Source organism: Peromyscus californicus, unplaced genomic scaffold (assembly GCF_007827085.1).
Source record: "Peromyscus californicus insignis strain IS unplaced genomic scaffold, ASM782708v3 Scaffold_12__1_contigs__length_115047231, whole genome shotgun sequence".
NCBI lineage: Eukaryota > Metazoa > Chordata > Mammalia > Rodentia > Cricetidae > Peromyscus > Peromyscus californicus.
This window is the reverse complement of record NW_026294413.1, coordinates 56,219,039-56,238,300: the sequence shown is the minus strand read 5'-3', so window position 1 is coordinate 56,238,300 and position 19,262 is coordinate 56,219,039. Positions and strand designations below refer to the sequence as shown.

The 19,262-nt window shown below is 43.7% G+C and overlaps 1 protein-coding gene across 1 annotated transcript in view; it reads left to right on the top strand.

Moving 5' to 3' along the window:
- The window catches only part of Ebf2 (EBF transcription factor 2), a 200,961-nt gene extending 182,167 nt beyond the window's left edge, over positions 1-18,794 (top strand). The window contains exons 12-16 of the mRNA XM_052732870.1: positions 712-777; positions 860-1,037; positions 3,428-3,613; positions 12,304-12,471; positions 15,926-18,794. Coding sequence (XP_052588830.1) covers positions 712-777; positions 860-1,037; positions 3,428-3,613; positions 12,304-12,471; positions 15,926-15,957 — 630 coding nt within the window. The 3' untranslated portion in view covers positions 15,958-18,794. The remainder of the gene's footprint in view (positions 1-711; positions 778-859; positions 1,038-3,427; positions 3,614-12,303; positions 12,472-15,925) is intronic.
- The last annotated feature ends 468 nt before the right edge of the window (positions 18,795-19,262 follow it).

Below are 19,262 nucleotides of genomic sequence, written 5' to 3'. Positions count from 1 at the left end.
TTATTCTGTATTTGGATAAAAAGCCAAACACCAGTGGCTTCAACCATATACCTTTCATTCCCTTCTGGAAAAATGCTTAGCCCCATGAAGTCAGCTGATATCTGGACAGCTGCTGAATAGCAATTTAAAAGGTTGTAAACAAGACAAAATAAAAATGACAACGGCAAGATCCTCACCAAAATCAGGAGGTGGAAAAGGGAAAAAAGGAGAGGAGGGATTAGTGATTACTAATTCTTTCTGGTTAAAATGAACAAGAGGAAATATTATTGAAGGAATTAATCTTTATTAGGATAAAATTTTGAGTAGGTATTGCCAAGAGAATTTCAGTGCTTTGTCAACTCCTTGGCAAGCAGCTAAAGTCAGGCCCATCAATCACTTGAAGAATATCTGATTAATTGAGAGTACCAGGGTTTCCAAATACAATGGTCTCAAAGTCGCTTTCAATAGAATATCCAAGACAGTATCAATTTGGTGGGTGCTTTGAGTAGCATAAATCATTATGGAGCCATTATATAGTGGTGAGTTCCTACAGCTACCCATCTGTAGGATTTGTAAACGTGATTATATCCTATTCATCAAACCTAGTATCAGACTTCCTGGTTATTACATTTGGAGGCGATGTGTGGACTTTTTGCTTTCATCTATAATTTTTTTGCTTGCCATTTGGGGCTTTATCTTTGATTATACCCCACCCTGTCTTTTCTTTCTCAGGAAATGCTGTTGAAAAGAGCTGCGGACCTCGTGGAAGCCCTCTACGGCACACCCCACAATAACCAGGTTAGATATGTGCATCTCACGATCTGTTGAGTTTGGCTCTTGATTCTGGATACAGTGCTCACCCCAACGTGCCTTTCTGTAGGACATCATTTTAAAGCGTGCTGCAGACATTGCAGAAGCCCTGTACAGTGTCCCCAGGAACCCCAGCCAGATTCCAGCTCTCTCCAGCTCCCCAGCTCACAGTGGCATGATGGGTATCAACTCTTACGGCAGCCAGCTCGGAGTCAGCATCTCAGAGTCCACACAAGGAAATAACCAAGGTACTACCCTTCTGAAAGTCCAAGTCCAAATAGGGCTTCTCCATCAAAGGCCACCTCTGCTGGGGTAGGAAGAGTTGGAGAGCACATCATAAACTATGCAATGGGGCATGTGCCCAGATAAACCCCACTCTTAGAGATGGGTTTTTTAACCATGCCAGGCAGTCTGTTTTTAGAATCTGAGCTTTCTGGGGACTAGATAGAATTCTTTTGGCTAGAAATATTAGCAGGTAAAATTGACTATCGTAAATTTCAAAGAGTTTAGGCATATGGAAACAGGCTTACAGCTATTCATCAAATTCATTTTATAATGATGCTATGTGATAATCAGATTGAATGACAGAGAGAGCTGATGGCACCATTATTGTTCATTCCATGCAACTCTTGGTAACCAAGAGTACTGGCTTAGTTTTACTTGGGAATTTCTATTGTACATTTTCTCATATGGAAATATACAGCAATTTATTTAGTGAACTCTATTTTATATAGGAAGTCTACCGTATGAAGATTTGTTTCAGTGAGGTTGATTTCATTAAGAGAGTCCTCTAAGTCTGTCATTAATAGTTCTTTGAGAAAAATAATTTTTCCAAATAACGTCCTTAACCTTATGTATTTGTTTCTAGTTTTATTTATCCACTATGGTCAATAGAGTGAATTATTTTTCATTCGATGATATATTTTAGACTGTTTTATAATTTATTTTGTGTTTGTTTATTGGTTGATTGGTTTAAATTTTTTGAGACTCAGACAAGCTAAGTAGTCCAGGCTGGCCTTAAACTCACTAGGTAGTCCAGGTTAGCTTTAAATTTGCAGCAATCCTTCTGCCTCAGATTCTCTAGTGCTGCGATTATAAATGTGAACTATCATGCTCAGCATTCTTTATAAAAGTATTTATATATGTTCATATATAGAGAAAGATATGTGTATGTGTGTAATATATGTGATGTATGTGTGTATATATATGGCATATATGCATTATATCAACCTATCTATATCTATATAATCTATTGACATATATTTCAGTTCTGGAAATTGAACCTAGGGCCTTGCCTGTGCTAGGCAAGTGCTCTACCTCTGAGCCATGTCACCAGATCTTGTCGCTTTTAGACATAGTCATCCCCAGAGTTTCCTTAAGGACAGATGAAATGAGCTGGCTCTGTGCCAGGCTTTCAGAACCATAAGGAAACTCTCCATCCTTCACGTTGCTCATGGCCTGGGTGTTTGTACTTGAACGCTGACACTTCGGAGCCCTGGATAGACATAATTCACTGTGCCCCTCAGTACTTTCTGATCGAAAATGATCTCCAGCCCACACAGAGGATGGTGATAATTTTGAAGTATCATTTCCAAACTGTTCAGCAGAACACACATGGCCCCAGAAACGTTGCTAGGACACCCTCCTCCACTCCCAGGAAAGATTCTGTGGTGTGTTAAATTTACAGAATACTAGATTGGCAAGTTTTAAACAAGATATTTATTCCTCAGGCCCTTTATTTGACAATCTTCAAAAAAATGGCTTCAGTGCATAACATCTGCCCACCTTTGTTTGGCCACTGGATGATGTTCTCATCAATAGGCATTAATATCTTGTAGAACTCCTGTGTCCATGTCCGGTGAGCTTATTAGCTCCATGTACAGAGAGAAAGAGAAAGAGAGAGAGAGAGAGAGAGAGAGAGAGAGAGAGAGAGAGAGAGAGAGAGAGAGAGAACTAGAGATGCTGGGGGGAGAAAAAGCTGGGCGTGGTGGTACCCAGCTGTAATTCCAGCATTCTGGAAGTGGAGGCAGGAAGATCAGCACTTCTGAGCCTGAGCCTGTCTGGGATGCTTAGGAAGTTCCAGGCCAGCCACAGAAAGGTAGTGAGATCCTGTCTCAAAACCAAATTATAAAATAAAGTAAAACAAAACAATATAAAGCAAAATTAATAGAAGAGGGGGGAGTACCAGAGGTGTAGCCTGTGTAGAGCAAAGAAGTTATAAAAAGCTGAGAGCCTGGCTGTCAAGTACCAGACTGCAACTCAGTACGGGGGATTAAGCTTTGTTGTTCTGCGGCGTGGTCAGGTGACAGCGGTTGACAATAGTTTATCATAAATTCCAAATAGGCAACAGAGATTTTTTTGAGTGCCTCCAATACCAGGAAGCGATAAATATTTGAGGGGCTGGATGTGCCAGTCGCCCAACGTGATCATTGCCCATGGCACGCATAGGTAAAAAAGTGGGCGTGGACCGTGACGACATGTCAATTAAAAATAAAACGGTACAAGCAAGCTCCACCTCCCACTGTTGCCTGGCAGTGGTGGCTTTATGACCTGGGATGGATGTGGACAAACACTATCCACATTTGGCCTGCTGGTGGGTACCGCTTTGTTTACCTGGCCTGTTCCTTCTGTTGTCAAGGATACATTCGCAACACAAGCAGCATCTCCCCGCGGGGATACTCCTCCAGCTCCACGCCTCAGCAGTCTAATTACAGCACCTCCAGTAACAGCATGAACGGCTACAGCAATGTGCCTATGGCCAACCTGGGTGTGCCAGGATCACCAGGATTTCTGAATGGCTCACCCACAGGCTCCCCATATGGAAGTAAGTGACCTTTGCCATCCATCTGGCACTGTACGGCTCCCTGCAAGGTTTCACCTGCCAGCCTTTTAGTGGAGAGCTGTGTTCCCAAATGGTATGGACACGTGGGAGACGGTCTCGTTTCTTGATGAAATGTCCTTCCTGCCTTTTGTTCTCTTCTCTTGGCTGGACTTGGACTCCCAGTGTGTGCAAGTCCTCCCAGGGAAAGGGGCACAAAACAATTCCCTGGTATAAAGTATACGTGGCTTGTGCATGTGGAGGAGAGGAACGGAGATTTCATTCGAGCTAGTAGCTTTTTTACTGAGCATTTTTTTCTTTTAACACTTTTAAATGATTTATTTATTCTTTTTTTTTATTTTTTTTATTTATTTTTTGGAGCTGAGGACCCAGCTCAGGGCCTTGTGCTTGCTAGCCAAGTGCTCTACCACTGAGCTAAATCCCCAACCCGATTTATTTATTCTTATTTTACATGCATTGGCATCTTGCCTGCATGTATGTCTGTATGAGGGTGTCAGATCCCATCGAACTGGAGTCACAGACAGTTGTGAGCTGCCATGTGGGTGCTGGGAATCGAACCCAGGTCCTCTGGAAGAGCAGCCAGTGCGCTCAACCACTGAGCCACCTCTCTGGCCCCTTCACTGGGCATTTCCACATGCATGATTTCATTTCAGCTGCATGTCACAGGTAAAGTTGGCTGCTGCAGCTACCCTGCCTAGCCACTATGACGTAGCTAGAATTTAACAGGCACAGAATTGATGGCATCCCATCCCTACCACCTCTTAATCTGTTATTTTCTTCCATGGTTTCTTACATATAATCCACATTGATTATACCCATACCCCATTATCCTCTCTTACCTCCCAAACCCTCCCACCAAAGCCTTTCTTCCTTAGAAGTCACATGTTATTCTGTTTGTTTGTGGACCATTGCATTTACTTTGGATAGCTTGCTTGAGGGAGGGTAATTTCTTTGATCAAGGGTAACTCACCAGTGGCTATACAGCTGAGGAATACTATTTCCCTTTTCCCGGCATCCATTATGCACCTATAGTTCCTCAGAGTGGGACCCTAACCAGGACATCTGGATTGTGCTCTCTTTGACTTTGTGACATGGCTCTGTCTTCCGTGAAGCACCTCCAGAGAGATGGAAGTTGACTGTGTGTAGCAGCTTGCTGGACTGGGACAGAGCCTCTTAATCTATGGCCTAGGCAGCAAAGTCGGTGCCTTGAGAAGTTGTGAAAACCCATTTGGGTTGCTTTGGGAGCTAAGCTGGGCGCTTACACAAGGGGTCCCTGGGGCCTGAAAGAGTGTGTGTTCTTTCCAACCTACTCAGGGAATACTTGAGGCCAGGGGACATGCTGACCCGGAGAGCCAAGTGATGGAGTTGAGTGTTCTTGAAATGTTGGCTCTTGTCAAAAGGCCTGTGCCTGTCCTCTCTTCACCCAGAGTGGCTCCCTTGTGCCAGAAACAAGGACGTGTCAAGGACAGCACACAGCTCTGTCAGCCACGGCTCAAGCAACAGGCCTCGGGGACTATTTCTCACTGCCTTCTGACCTTTGGTTCCTGGGCCCACGTATTCCTGAGTTTTTTCCGAGCTTTGCTTTTAAGTCATGTAATCAATATTACCCAGTGTGATGGGGATACAGGACCAAGCAACCAAATGCAGCACAAACCCTTTCTTTTAGTACAACTAACAAATGTCCTGTGCATGTTTCTTGTCCCGTGGCTTAGACTCACCGGAGCAGAGCCGCTTATGGAGATAGGTTATTGTTGATTGGTTTGTTTTTAATCTACTTTAAAAAAAAAAAACCTTTTCTTGCTCCACAAGCGTGTGGTAGAATGACAATAGTCAGACTGTATGGATGTGTAACATGGGAACCAGGGGGAAAGTGAGGCAAGGGGGAAAATGTATCTAGAGTAAATGGATCAATCTAAGGATGGGCGTTGATGCTGTTCTGTGTGAAGGGCTGTCGTTTCCCAGCTAACAAAATGTTGTTTCAATTGTTGTTTCCTGTGTCCTCTATCTGTATAGAACCTTGTTAGGGAACTCCAAAGAAATGTGGACAGGTTAGCTGCTGCGGCCAGGGGAGGTTTGTCACACACTTGGTCATGAATGAGGTGCCTTGTGTGACAATGAGGCTCTCCCTTTAACAGACCCCCAAGGAGCATGATGGCATGAGAAGGGGCCACCAGATAAACGAAGCTACGCAATGATGATAACGGTGATTCACATACTTCTCTCTAAGGGTTAAAGAACAGTGTAGAGCCCAGGCCGAGGCCCTGCAACCACGGCACAAATGTAACAATAGTTACTATCACCACTTTCTCTTAGATGAGGAGCTGATACATGACCGGTTCCAAGAGTCGTAGTAGGTAAATGGCTCAAATGGGACCCACGCACCTGGCACCAGAGTCACGATGCTGTGCTCTAAAATGATTCGGTAATGTGAAGCCTCGAGACAACTTACAATGTGTCATTAGGCCGAGGCAGATAGAACTGTTCTCATCTGACCATTCCTTCAATGATTTTATCAAGTTTATTGTACTTATTTGTGTGTCTGTCTGTGTGTATCCACACATGCACATGAATGCCATGACACACATACAGAAATGGTAGTTTCTCATGGGTCAGTCATGTGCTTGTGTATGTATATACAAGGTTGAGCACATGAAATAATTGTTTTGTAGATTTTAAAAGTATGTGACTATGCACTCCACAGTGCATCCAGTGGAGTTAGCAGTGTGTGTGTGGCAGGTGTTCAGTTGGGTATTATTTGCCTCATGTTTCTTTACTAGATAATTCCAGGAGAGCAGCAGTCTGCCCACTCCATCAAGTGACTTCAGAAAAAGTTACACCCCAAATCTTTAAGTCACCTGTTAAAACAGGAAGGCAGGATGGTGTCCTGCCCATCAGGGAGTAAGGAGACCTCAGAGGACCACCCCCCATCACCCCTGCGGTCCTGAAAGTAACCTCTTGCACGTTGATTTTTGGAGGGAGGGTCTGAGGGAATTGCCAACTGTGAATGGGATTCGAAATGGTGCATTCGTTACAATCAGATTCGCCTGTTGTAAAATCCCAAATCCCCAGTGGGGTTCATTACGATAACACCTGACCTATATTTCTAACCAGCGAGGTCTTCACTTCTCTGGGAAATATTTTTTAAAGCCCAGGGGGAAAGATTTCATCAGTTCAATTGCTTGTGTCTGAAAATACAATCCTATGTGGTGGTGGTTTGTTTTTTTTTTTTCTTCTAATGAGCCTGATGTGGCTGGACCCCGCCACGGGACAGTCACTCGCCAGAAACATTAAAACAACGCGAGAGCCAACCCTCGCCCTCTCTGTCAAGTCTGCCTTGCCTTACAGCCAGCACAGAGCCTCACATCCTCCCTGAATTTGCTCTCACACTCCTTCAAAAAACGGCCCAACAGATGTTTTTTCAATCTTACACACAAACTTCACTTCCTGGCGGTAACCGTGTGTGCCAAGTTCCAGCTCGGTGCACGTTTTTATGCCTGGACTCTAAGCCCCTGACAATAGGGGGTTCTAATGAAATGCTGACAGACCCCCTGAGTGCCAGCCACTGCGTGGGCTGGAAGCAGATGCAAAGGAGGGTCTGTGAGTTCCAGCATGGGTTAAGCTGGCCAATCAATCCTTGTAAGAAGAAAAGCGATTTTTCTTTAACTCCCAGGTTCACACAGATTTCTGGGCCAGACGTGCTTGCCTTGGCCTTGGCCTCTAGCCACAGATGGAAAGGTGTCCAGAGACATTCTCAATTGGAAGTTTATGTGATCAGCTTTCCCAAAATGGTGCACTCCGCTGTCCCCAAACATGGTCTACTCAACAAGCCTGCAACACCCATGGGGACCATGTCTTCCAAGCAGAATAACCTTCGAGCCAACCCAAAGTATGGGGCAGAGTCCATTCAGGCAGGCGTCCAACTGCTTCACTTGCAGCCTTAGACCGTGCCCTGCACTTCAGTATTTTTATATTTTTAGAAGTAAATAATTAGACATTTTCTGTTGTAAAGCATTCAATGACTATTATAGAAAATTCCAAACATAGGGAAATAGTTTTTAAAAGAGAGAAGACTCCCTCCCTGAGAAAAACAAGCTCAACAGTTTGATGTGTCTCAATTGCATTTCTTAAGTAAAGAAAAAACAAATCCTGCAATAGTAAATTCTGACTCTAGACATTTTGAAAAGCATGTATAGGCCCAAAAGAAAGAAAGAAATGACATGCCATGTCTGCGCAGGTATAACCACAGTTGTTGTTGCTGTTGTTTTTGGTGGTACTGGGGGTCAAACCCAGATCCTTGTGCGTGTTAGGCAAATGCTCTACTACTAAATGAAATCCTCAGCCCAGCAACCATTAACTTTGAAGATACAGCCTTATGGTCATGACAGACACACTTTGAAAACTCTGACTGGGAGTATGCAGGAAGGTACACGAGAGGAGGGTGGGAGGAAGGCAGACAAATGACTGATGTCATGGATGTGACACCAGGCTCTTTCCCAACTTCTTATTGTTGTAAAAAAGTCCTTGAATCTTCTTCTTCTCGGCACATTTGTGACCATCCCTTTGAGATTAATTTCCAGAGATTAAATTAGTGGGTCAGATGATGGGAACATATGAACACACTCTGCTATGTATTGCCAAAGTCCCCCTGGGGGAACGACTCTCTCCTCAGGAAAGAGCCTGAGTGCACTTCCTTGCCTGCTGGCCTTTTCTTAGTTGTTACCCATTTAATAAACGAAAAATGGCATTTGTTACCCTTGACGTCACCGGTTTATAATTCTTCAGTTGGAATAGCATTCCTGTTCAGATCTCTCGGCCATTTTCATTTATGTTATTTGCTGATTTCCTATTTTTTTTCCCTTTTCCTAATTAACTTACAGCAAGCAGCACATTGGCTGTCAAGGGCATGACACAGCTAAACGCACATTGCAAACATTTGTCTGGATTCCTCATTTGCTCCTTGTGCAGATGTGAGTCACAGAAGCTCTGTCATTGTGTGTCAACTCTGTCTTTCCAACTCCGGTTGTGACTCTGTGGGTGAAAGAAGTGTGCAAATTACATAACCTTTTGTCATGTAATAACATAAATTACATCGTCTCCCGCCACTTTCACAGCTTTCTTTTTGCAAATAACTCCATAGCTACTTAGATTTGCTTCCTCACCGAGCCCAAGGAAGGACCCTAAATTTGATATATCTCATATCCCACTGGTTAGCGAATTAGCTTATGCCTCAGTTCCCAGCACCACGACACACACTACCATCTTTATTAACCATTAGGTCTCATCTATAACCATGTCCGTTTCTGGACCTGTTTCCCCACAACTATTTGTCTACCTGTTGTTGGTATGATGTTGTTGGTATGATGTTGTTGGTATGATGTTGTTGGTATGATGTTGTTGGTATGATGTTGTTGGTATGATGATATTGTTGGTATGTTGGTATATTGACCACATCTTTTAGTATCTAACATCAGTGCTCTCCTTGTCCACAAAGCTTTCTTATAGCATGGTTATTGAAATACGTAGCAGTTATGTTGGCTGAAATGCAGAGGATTCCTTTAAGCCTTCTGCTTTAAACGGCTTAAGTTATAGTTTACGTCGGGTGCCATTTGTCATTTTCACAGAGGTTTTTGAAAAGTGTCTTTCTAAGGGTTTGCACTTGTCAACTCTGCCACTGCTCTTTTGTGTCACTTGGTAAAGTTTCTCCTGAGAAGCTGCTGTGGCTTGAATCAGCATGAAGCTCCTGTAGGTTGAATCAGCATGTTAAGAAAAGTATTTGTAAGAACGAGATACATGCTGGGCACACATGGAATGGCATGTGTGTCTATGTGTCTATGTGTGCGTACATGTGTGTACTTGTATATGTGTGTAAACGTGTGCATTTGTGTGTACATGTTTTATGTGTGTGTGCACATATGTGTATGAGTGTGTATATGTGTTACATGTGTATGTGTGTGTACATGTGTGCAGGTGTGTGTACATGTATGTATGTGTGTGAGTGAACATATATAGATTCTGCTTACACTTGGAGAACCTTCTCTGGTTGCTTGCACAAGATCAATCTAGTGAACACTCAATCGTGGAGTGGGAGGAAATAATCAATCCCCCACCTCTAGCTGAGGAGCCATTGACAACTGATGACTTCTGGGGAAGGGAGAGTGAGTTTTCATTGAGGTGTGACCCCTGGTAAGTTGACCACTATTTAGTGGGTGATCCCCAACCCATGAGCGTGTGAGCAGCACAAATTGGCCTAGGTAGATTTTTTTTTTTTAATGACATGATGTTTGGAGGGGTTGTTGAGGTGAAGGTGGATCTGGGGGAGTTGGAGGGAGGAGTGGAGAGTAAATAATTAAAATATACTATATGCATATATGAAACTCTCAGAGTTAGTAACAATATCATATTTTTTAAAAAAGAGCCTTCTCTGTTATCATGCGTGAGTGAGGCTCTTGCAGCATAGAAACCAGGATGTCATTTTGGCTTCTACATTGAGGACTTAATGTTGTAGAGGTTAGACCACGGTCAGAGCCAGAGCCTCTTGCCTCTCAGCCTTTCTTTAGCCTCTAAATCTGATGTTAAGGGAAGGGGGAGCATTTTTATATTGCTTTATATTTCATTGATAGTAAAGCCGAAGCTAGATGAGGATATTAGACTTGGAACCGTAAACAAGATCCATTCCTAATGATGAGCCCTGCCTCTTACGCAGTCCAGTGAATCGGTCCAGTTCCTCACACATTTCCATCCTCAAGCGTGACATGAACTTCCGCCCCCCTTTCCAGTGTTCTTTCTACTTATATTTGCAAAAATGGTGGATCTCGACTCGGCTGTGTCTTTCTTCATAGCTTTTAATATCAGTATTGCCTGAGCGTAAGTATTCCTTAGAATGAAGCTCTTCCTTTCCTTTCTTTTCTTTGGATAACTTTGGCTTATGATTCTGTGGTAAAAACATCATACGAGGGGCTGGAGAGATGGCTCAGTGGTTAAGAGCACTGACTGTTCTTGCAGAGTTTCTGAGTTTGGTTCCCAGCACCCATATGGAGCAGCTCATAACTGTCTGTAACACCAGTTCTAGGGGATCCAGTGCCCTCTTCTGGACTCCTTGATACCTGCACTCATGTGTACATACCCACACACAGTTCAAAGTAATAAATCATTAAGAAGAAAGACATCCTATTTTTTTTTTAATTTTTATTGTAATACTGTCTGTGATTGCTATAGGTACATTTGAGATGCAGGGGAGAGGGGATAGTGTCTACCTCGGGGTACCAAAGCTCTGACCTTCAAGTCACCTCACCCTTAGCTGATGATGCTGTTGCTCCCCATCTCATTCACTCCTTGTGAGCAAGCTTAGCAACCAACAAGAAGATCTCCTCTCTGATGTAGCTTGGTGGAGTGTGTGCCATGAGGAGGTGGGGCCCTTCGATATTTAAACTGCCTTTATTTTTCTTGGAAATCACCACCCTTAGCCTCTGGTTTCCCTCAAGTCATTATTTAATGTTAATATTGTTAATATTGGTGGTTTTTCTCTGAGCATTATGTCAGGGGAGGCCGAATTTCAGCTTTATTTCCCAAGTGCACTGAAAGTCCAGAGAGGGAGGTGATCTTCTGAATCTTAATGAACTCCTACACAGAGTGAAGAAGTGGCCCATGGAGGGGGCAGTCTGCTGATCTTAGCCCTGGACGTCAAACCCCTAGGTCATGGGAGTTGCCAGACGGCTCATAGCTCCAGATAGGACTTCTTTTTAGGGTAAAAAGACGTTTCCCATGCTGCATAGATTTTTTTTTCTCTTGCCATCTCTATCATGAATGAAGATCTACCACATCTTCCCATCCCACCCCTACCTTGATGCCTGCCTTCCTGGACTCCCAGCTGGAAGAGTGTTCTGTCTTCTCACATGGCCTTCCTTTCCTCTAATGGCGTCATTGCCACAGCAGTTGTTTCATATGTCAGTTCTGCCTCATCGATGGTGGAAGAATATTGTCACGTTCAACGTATTTTTCTGATTTCTCTCTTTTGTTTTATTGGCAGACAGCTATTGTATTCAGTATTCAGTTTCAGATAGATGAGCTCTTTCAAGACCCTTGATCACATTCCTCTCCCTTCTGCTTCTGAGCCATATATACGCTCACATACGTATACATGTATGCATAGAATGACTTTCCGTATCTCTGAGGAACTGAGAAAACACATGCTATTGTCTCTTTGCATCTGATTTATTTTGTGTAACATGGTGGTCTCTGAGAGCCCAATCAGAAAATGGACTAATGCGACACATGATAATTCTCTAAAAGATGTATGAATGGGTGTACCATACCTGTGAAAAAAATTTCCACTACCTTAGCTGTAAGGTGAATAAAAATGAAAACAATATTGAGATTCTCTCTCACCCCAGTCAGAATGGTTATCACAAGGAAAATAACAACAGCAGATGCTGGCAAGGAGGTGGGGGTGGGGAAGGAACACTTACCCGTGACTGGTGGAGTGTAAATTGACCCAGCCACTATGGAAGTCGGTATGAAGGCCCCTCAAGTTTGTCGTTGTTTTTAATCACTGGAACCTGGACCAATTCCTGGGAGTTAATAACTCCTCAAGCCAATTGTGGAGAATGTGTCTGTTAAGAAAAAAATGGTTTCGTGATGAGCCCCCATCCTAAAGAGTGTCATGCCTTCGTTTCCAGTCATGTCCTCCAGCCCCACCGTCGGCTCCTCCAGCACGTCCTCCATCCTCCCATTCTCCTCTTCAGTTTTTCCTGCTGTCAAACAGAAGAGTGCCTTTGCCCCTGTCATCAGGCCCCAAGGCTCCCCTTCGCCCGCCTGTTCCAGTGGCAATGGAAATGGATTCAGAGGTAAGTGAAGGGACCACTGTAGGGGCGCGTGTGATCCAGGTGTCCTGGGCCTGCAAAGAAAGGGCAAGCATCCCAGCTTTACTCTGTAGCTCTGAGCACTTGCCTACAGAGGTCCTGGAACTTTCATGGTGGGTCATGGACGGCAGAAGTGCTGGCCTGATGCTTCACCTAGTGCTGGGTTAGTATGGGGGGGGGGTGAATGAGGTCAAGCCGAGCACCTGCAGGACATGGAATTAGCAGTGGTAGAGCCACATGTTCACCTCAGGAACGTCTGGGCAGCCCAGAATTTTGCTTTCCATAGGGCCATTCACTGTTTCTGGAAGACTGACCTCTTCACATGCCTTGTGGTTATTTCTTATCTAGCTGGCTTACCATCTGGGCTTCATGTTCACTCTCATGGTACATGTGGAAGGGTCCATCAGGAGCGAAAACTCTGGTTATATGCTAGCCAAATTGATAACAGGTGCCTGATCCAGGGGTGAAGTAGGGAAGGAAGAGGAAAAAGCCATACTGTTTCTAAGAACAAAAAATTAATATCACCCGTCAAACTCACTTTTGAGCGAGATCCTAAAATGTGAAATGACATGACGTAGCACAAATGTGATGAGTACATGAGAATCTAATCATCCCTCTGAGAATGGGAGGCAGCTGATGGCAAGAGAGCAAATTGGAAACTGCTGAGCACCGTGGCTCACTGGTGACCCACATTATTTTTGGCTGTTTCTCATGTCTTGACACGAAAACATTTATGACAGGCAGCGTTGGTCAGCAGAGCTTTGTGGGGACCTAGGATGGGCTGTGCCATTCTGGGGACCCCAGCTCTTGCTAAAAGTGGCTTGCTGAAAGCATGTGTTCTAAATCTTTGGGGGATACCTGTGAGGGTAGCTGAGAGAACTTGAAAGGCATGTGAGGTTTCTGTGACTTTCACCCCTAGGGACTGTGACATTTTGACAGAGATGACAGAGAAACTGTCAAAACCATTACTGGAAACCCAGCTCTCAGAACAGCCACTGAAAATTCCTCTCAGTAGGCTAGACTGCTGGAGCTCCATGCCACCCAACATGTGGGTAGTTGGAAACATCTGTATATTGGATGAAACTTTTTTCTTTTCATCCAGATGTCTAAGCCATAAGGGAAACAGCACAGCTTGTAACTAAATGTCTCCACCCACCCTGTCTCTCATCAAACACCCCCCCGGGCTCCATCTTGTCACTCAGAGCAGGATTAGAACTTTCTCCGTGAGGGTCATGTTTACATCCTGGGAAATAAACACCACTGGGGACATGTCTGCTGGGTCCCCCTCCTCACACCCTGTTGGTGAGGATGTCTCTGCTCTCTAAGTTTCCTGCCTTCATTTGTCAACTTTAGGCTGAAAGGGGAATAGAGTGAGGAAGTGGAGGCCCCGGGCTCATGATCCACAGGTAGACAATACTCCCTAAAACTTGCCCTGTAGACAAGGCACTGCGTTGAGTGCTTCACATAGACCTCCTCCTTCGGATCATGCCCATCCCCCATATTTAGCTGAACAGCTGATTGGAGACTGCACAGCAAGTGGCTGATGACTTGAATCCAGGCACTCAGACTCTAGAACCTAGGCTCCGACAGCAGCATGGTGTCTCTCTAGGAACAGTTATGGTGGACTTCCTCCCTTTGTCCACCATCACTCACATCTACTTTGCCACCAGGACGGAGGGAGGGCATTGCTTTTCTGTAAAATGCCCAAGGCGAGAAGGAACCGGACAAAGAGAAGCTAAGCCTCTCTCCACCATGAAAGTCATCAGCGAAAATACGCCCCCCCAATCCCTCACCCACCCCCCCACCCCCACCCAAGAATTTTTATCTTTCTGTTTGTTGGCTCTGGTTTCTCTAAGCACAAAGTCAAGGTCACCATCTAGCAAAATTCCAACCCATCTAGTGTTAAGTGGACCAGGAAAAAGGGCATGAATGAAGTCTGCTGTTCCGAGATTTGGGGCACCTGTGACCTGTATAAAGGAGGAAGGGCTGAAGAGCATGGAGTGTAATAGGGGAGAAAAAGGGGAGGAATCTGAGTCAGGCTTCTACCACCTCAACACTACAATTACAGCATTTTCTGTCCCACCCTCTGCCGCACTCATGAGGCATTTACAGTTGATGAATATAGATTGTAAGGTGATACTATATGCTGTGTGTCTGATTCACTTTCTAGCTCCCTCCAGAAACACACACACACACACACACACACACACACACACACACACACACACACACACACACACGGGCTTCCTACACTCCTGGATAATTACAGCAGTTGTTATATATCCAAGTCATCAGGGAGTGTCCAGAATTGAACTGCCTTTATTGAAAACTTACATCGATTCAATATATAGTAATACAGGCAAAAATAATTAAGGCTTTGCTAGCTGTGTAAGACCTTAATCCAGATCTCACAAACATTCAATAAAGGCTGTATGGGCAGGGAAACAGGCAGCTGACAATTTTGCCCGAGAGAACTAGCTGGGGTAGAGAAAGAGGGGGAGGGGAGGGGAGGGGGATACAGGAAGGGAAGAGAAAGAGATGAGGTTGGAGAGAGCATGAGCGGCCAGCATTTTGGCCATTTGCTTGGAAGCATCATGATGAGCATAGCTCAGAAAGATGTTTGTGCAAGAGTCGTTTTTCCCCTCCATACAACACACAAAAAGAGAAATCCAGGAATCAAACGTCGGAGATGGTTGGAAGTTTGGATACAAGGGAACGCTGTCGTTTTCCAAGTCTGTAAAAATTCTCTGGGCTCATTACAGTGCAGCAAGGACAGAGGCATGTGTTTTGCTGTGTGATCCCCCACTTTGTTCATGCCTCATACAGGGGGAAAACACTGGACTTGATTCTACCCGGATAAGAGTCATTTACATCCCCTTGACTAGATGGAGGAGGCAGTGGATTGTGTATTTGGGTATGGCATGGGGAGTGCGGACTAGGTTGACTCCCAAACTAGTAATGGGGTCTTTTCCAAAGACTAGCATTTCTAGGTGACTATCTCCACACACCACCAGTGAGCTCTCAATAAGGATAAACTACTTAAAAACAACAACAACAAAAAAACCACTAATCCAGTTTAGAGGGGAATGTTCATGAAGACACTCAGTACCTTGGAGTTTCCCTTCTGGTTCTGCCCAGTGATGTGGGACATGTCCGTTGCAATTTGGTTTACATGTTTACTTCTGTTGTCCTAAGATGACCCATTGATACACAGACATGGTAAAGTGCTTGCCCAACACGCCTGGGGACCTGATGTAGGAGGCCAACACTGAAGCTTCTGGTTAGCCCAGTCCTGGAGAAAACCCACTCACATAGGAACACCTCACCAGCTCCCTGGGTTGTGTTAGACGCTGTTGTTCCCACACCTGCCCTCCTCCCTATGATCAACTTGTCCACACACAGTCTTGATGTTTCAATCCTTGTCGCTCTTTCCTTGCAGCCATGACTGGACTTGTTGTGCCCCCAATGTAAAGCAGAGGAAGAACTGCTTTCTCATAGCACAAACTACTTATTCCCATGGACCAGTTATGAAGGAAGCACTCTGAACTCGCTGGGGAGAGTTGCACCCCTGAGTGGCCATGTTGGACAGATGCGGGAAGGCAAAGAGCCACCATCTTGGTCTCATGTTCCTCATGAAGCTTGGACAGTAACTACACAAACTGACCCTTTTGGAGACAAGGACAGAAAAATGTCATTGATGCGGTCAGTGCTCAGAGCAGAAGCAAAATTCTTTGTTATGAACATTATGAAAACCACCTTCCTATGTTTGTAAAATATTTAAGAAAAACATTGGCAAACATTCATGCTTAATATTTTGGATACTATTTGTTTTTCTTTGTAGGAAAAAAGTTGAAAGTTTCTATTTTCTATGAATCCTTTCAGATACCAATTTAGTTTATGCAGAAAAAAAAATTGAACAAAACAGGGTACCAGCATGGAAGACTTTCTTAAAAATGAAACCTGAATTGAATGAGGAAATGTTGTATGTGTGTTTGCTTATACTTTAAGCTCTTTAAAAAAAAACAAAAAAGGGAAAAAAATTTAAAATGTTTTACAGTTATTTAAATAAATAAACGTGTAACTTATTGTAAGTAGAAGTAGAAATTAAGACCTTTTTTTTTAGAAGAGAGGAATCTCTCTTCCTGATGTAAAATGAAATGGACACAAACATGTAGTGACAAGTTTTAAAGGTGTGTGGTTATTACAGTTGCTTATTAGATTCTTATCCTACATCCCGCATCCCCTTCTTTTTCCATCCTTTTATCAACCCATGCACAAGAACACTGTAACTTGTGCGGATTCCCACAGAACAACCCACCACAAAACCAGACTCAGAGAAATGCTGGAACACAAACAAACAAACACAAAGAACCATCCCTTCATTCCCAGACCTGCTTTCTAAGCAGTTCACAGATCGGTTGTGGTGTCCACTCTTGGTGAAACATTTTTAAAACTACATTCTTTCCTGAGCAATGCAGGGAGTCTCTGTGTTACCATCTCAGCACTGACTGTCCCTAGAAAAGAAGGGACAAGCTATCTCGCCTGTAAGAAGGGCCAAAGCCACGTAACTAGGCTGACCACAGGCTCTTCAGAATTTCTCCTTGCCAGAGCCATACGAGCTTTCCTCTTCTGGTGCCTGATTTAGGCATGGAGTCAGGAAGTTCCACAGAATTTTGCAGAAAGAGGTTGGGGAGGTTGGCCGCGTTCCTTGGACTCCTAAGACTCAGTCTTCGACTGTTGCCTTTCTATGCCGAGTTTTCCTTTTATACTATTAAACTCCCTCGGAAAAACGTGTATCTCACCTGTTTCTGGGAAGAGTGGGATGGGGTGTAGAAGAGAGAATACAAAAATCCCTAAGCCTCTCTCCTTCTGCCCAAAGACATGGGCATTGGGATTCCTGGGAGATTAGTGGTAGCTGTGTTCTAAGTGGTGCAGTTACCCAGCCTGCCCTGGGAGCCCTGCGTAGCCTACCAAGTTCTTAGCAGGGGGAAGCCCTGCCGTAGTTGCTAACCGTGGTAGACTCTTGAAGATGTGTGTGGTCCTGGAGATGCATCTAGACTTGCGTGGCTTGACAATAGGATGTCATGAGTCTTCTCTTTGATTCCACAGACTTAGCTTGGGGTTCTTGGTTAGGCTTCTAGCATTGGAAATTGATACAGCTTTCATAAAAAACAAAAACAAAAAAAATAAAAAAACCATCTTTAGTGCTTCTGAGCCGGTTCTAGACCACCCTCTCAGTGCCCCACTGGTCCATGTCCTTACTTACCCAACCCTCGGCTGTCTTATTTGCCTTTAGTTTGCTCTGGAATTACCCAACAGGACTCCTATTTTTTTTTCCCTATGCACATGAGAACCCACAATTTTAGAAACCTGGCATGCTCATAACTACTGCTGACAGTCCTTCATAGACAGGGCTCACAGCGCCAAAATACACGGAAATGCATGAGAAAAGCTTCCCTGGCTAACAATCCAGTACCGGGCAAAGAATGTGTGGAATACGAACTTACCATCCCCAAACGGAGGCAGAACACCACTCAGCATGTTTAGACCTGGATTTGAGCCAATCCGACATAAGGACTTTTTTTTTTTTTTTTTAAAGTAGCATAGCTTTTAGAACCTGTGACTTTCTCTTGCATGAAGATTAGTGCGGTACTGTCTTCAGACTGATCGTAGAAGCTGTCAGGAGCTTTACACCAACTGTGTGTAACTCAATCCCGGACATCTTTGACCGTTCACTAGGACCTCGGCAGCCACAGTTCTATTTAATTGTACAAATGTGTGTAAGGATTATTTTTAGTGTACTAATAAATTAAAAACAAAGCCACTCTGTCCTCTTTAGTCTTCGCTATTAAATGATTCTGGTCCCAGGTTATTTTTGTGCCACTTGGCAGACAAGTATCTCTATAGGTAATGACAAAATTCTGTTCTATTTTTGAGAGGAGCTGTGTAAAATTTTTCATTTAAATGGACAATTTACTGCGTTATTTATCTCATTTGTAACAGCATCGAAATTTCTTCCCACTTTTTTCTTTGCACATTTCAACATGCATGGTTTAAAAACCATTATCTTTACCTTTTGTACAGTAAGGTCTCATTTTCAAACTGTATAGTTTTGTTGGTTTTTTGCTTTGTCGGTTACAGACAGTATAAAGTTGCTATGCACAGAGCTTTTTGTAAAGACGGCTTTTTTTTTGTTTACTGTTTTTAATGGTCTTCCTTATGAAAGAATATCTTGTTTGTAAAATGAATATGTCTACTTCAGTTTTAAACTTTAAATTATCCTAACAAAAAATAAAATTTTTGTACTGTAAAAATAATCTTTGCTTTTTTTGTGGCAGAAATTTAGTTTGAGAGTTGTTCTTGATTTGGGGAGTTTCCTTGTGAGTTCCAGCCACTCAGCTTTCCTCTGGTTCAGGAAAACTTACCAAAACTTTTGCTTAATTGAGAGTACGATATCAAGGTGATAAATTAGAGATGATGTTAGGCCAATTTTCTGCATGCATTAGTCTCATGTCCATAGACCAAATTTTTTCATAATCCTCCCCAGACTCAAGGGATCCTGTTTGCTCTGTTCGATATGTTGGACGCATGGAATTCTTGAGGTTGGTAGTCTACTATGGGCTGAAATCATCTATTGATCAAATGTAAATTGACACATTAGACACCAGCTGAAGAATTGGGGGCACAAAAGCTCAATGCCTACCCTTAAATCACAGGAGAGGAACAAGACATGTTTCCCTGGAAGTGAACAGTCAGAGGAAGACAGAAGGGCTGGC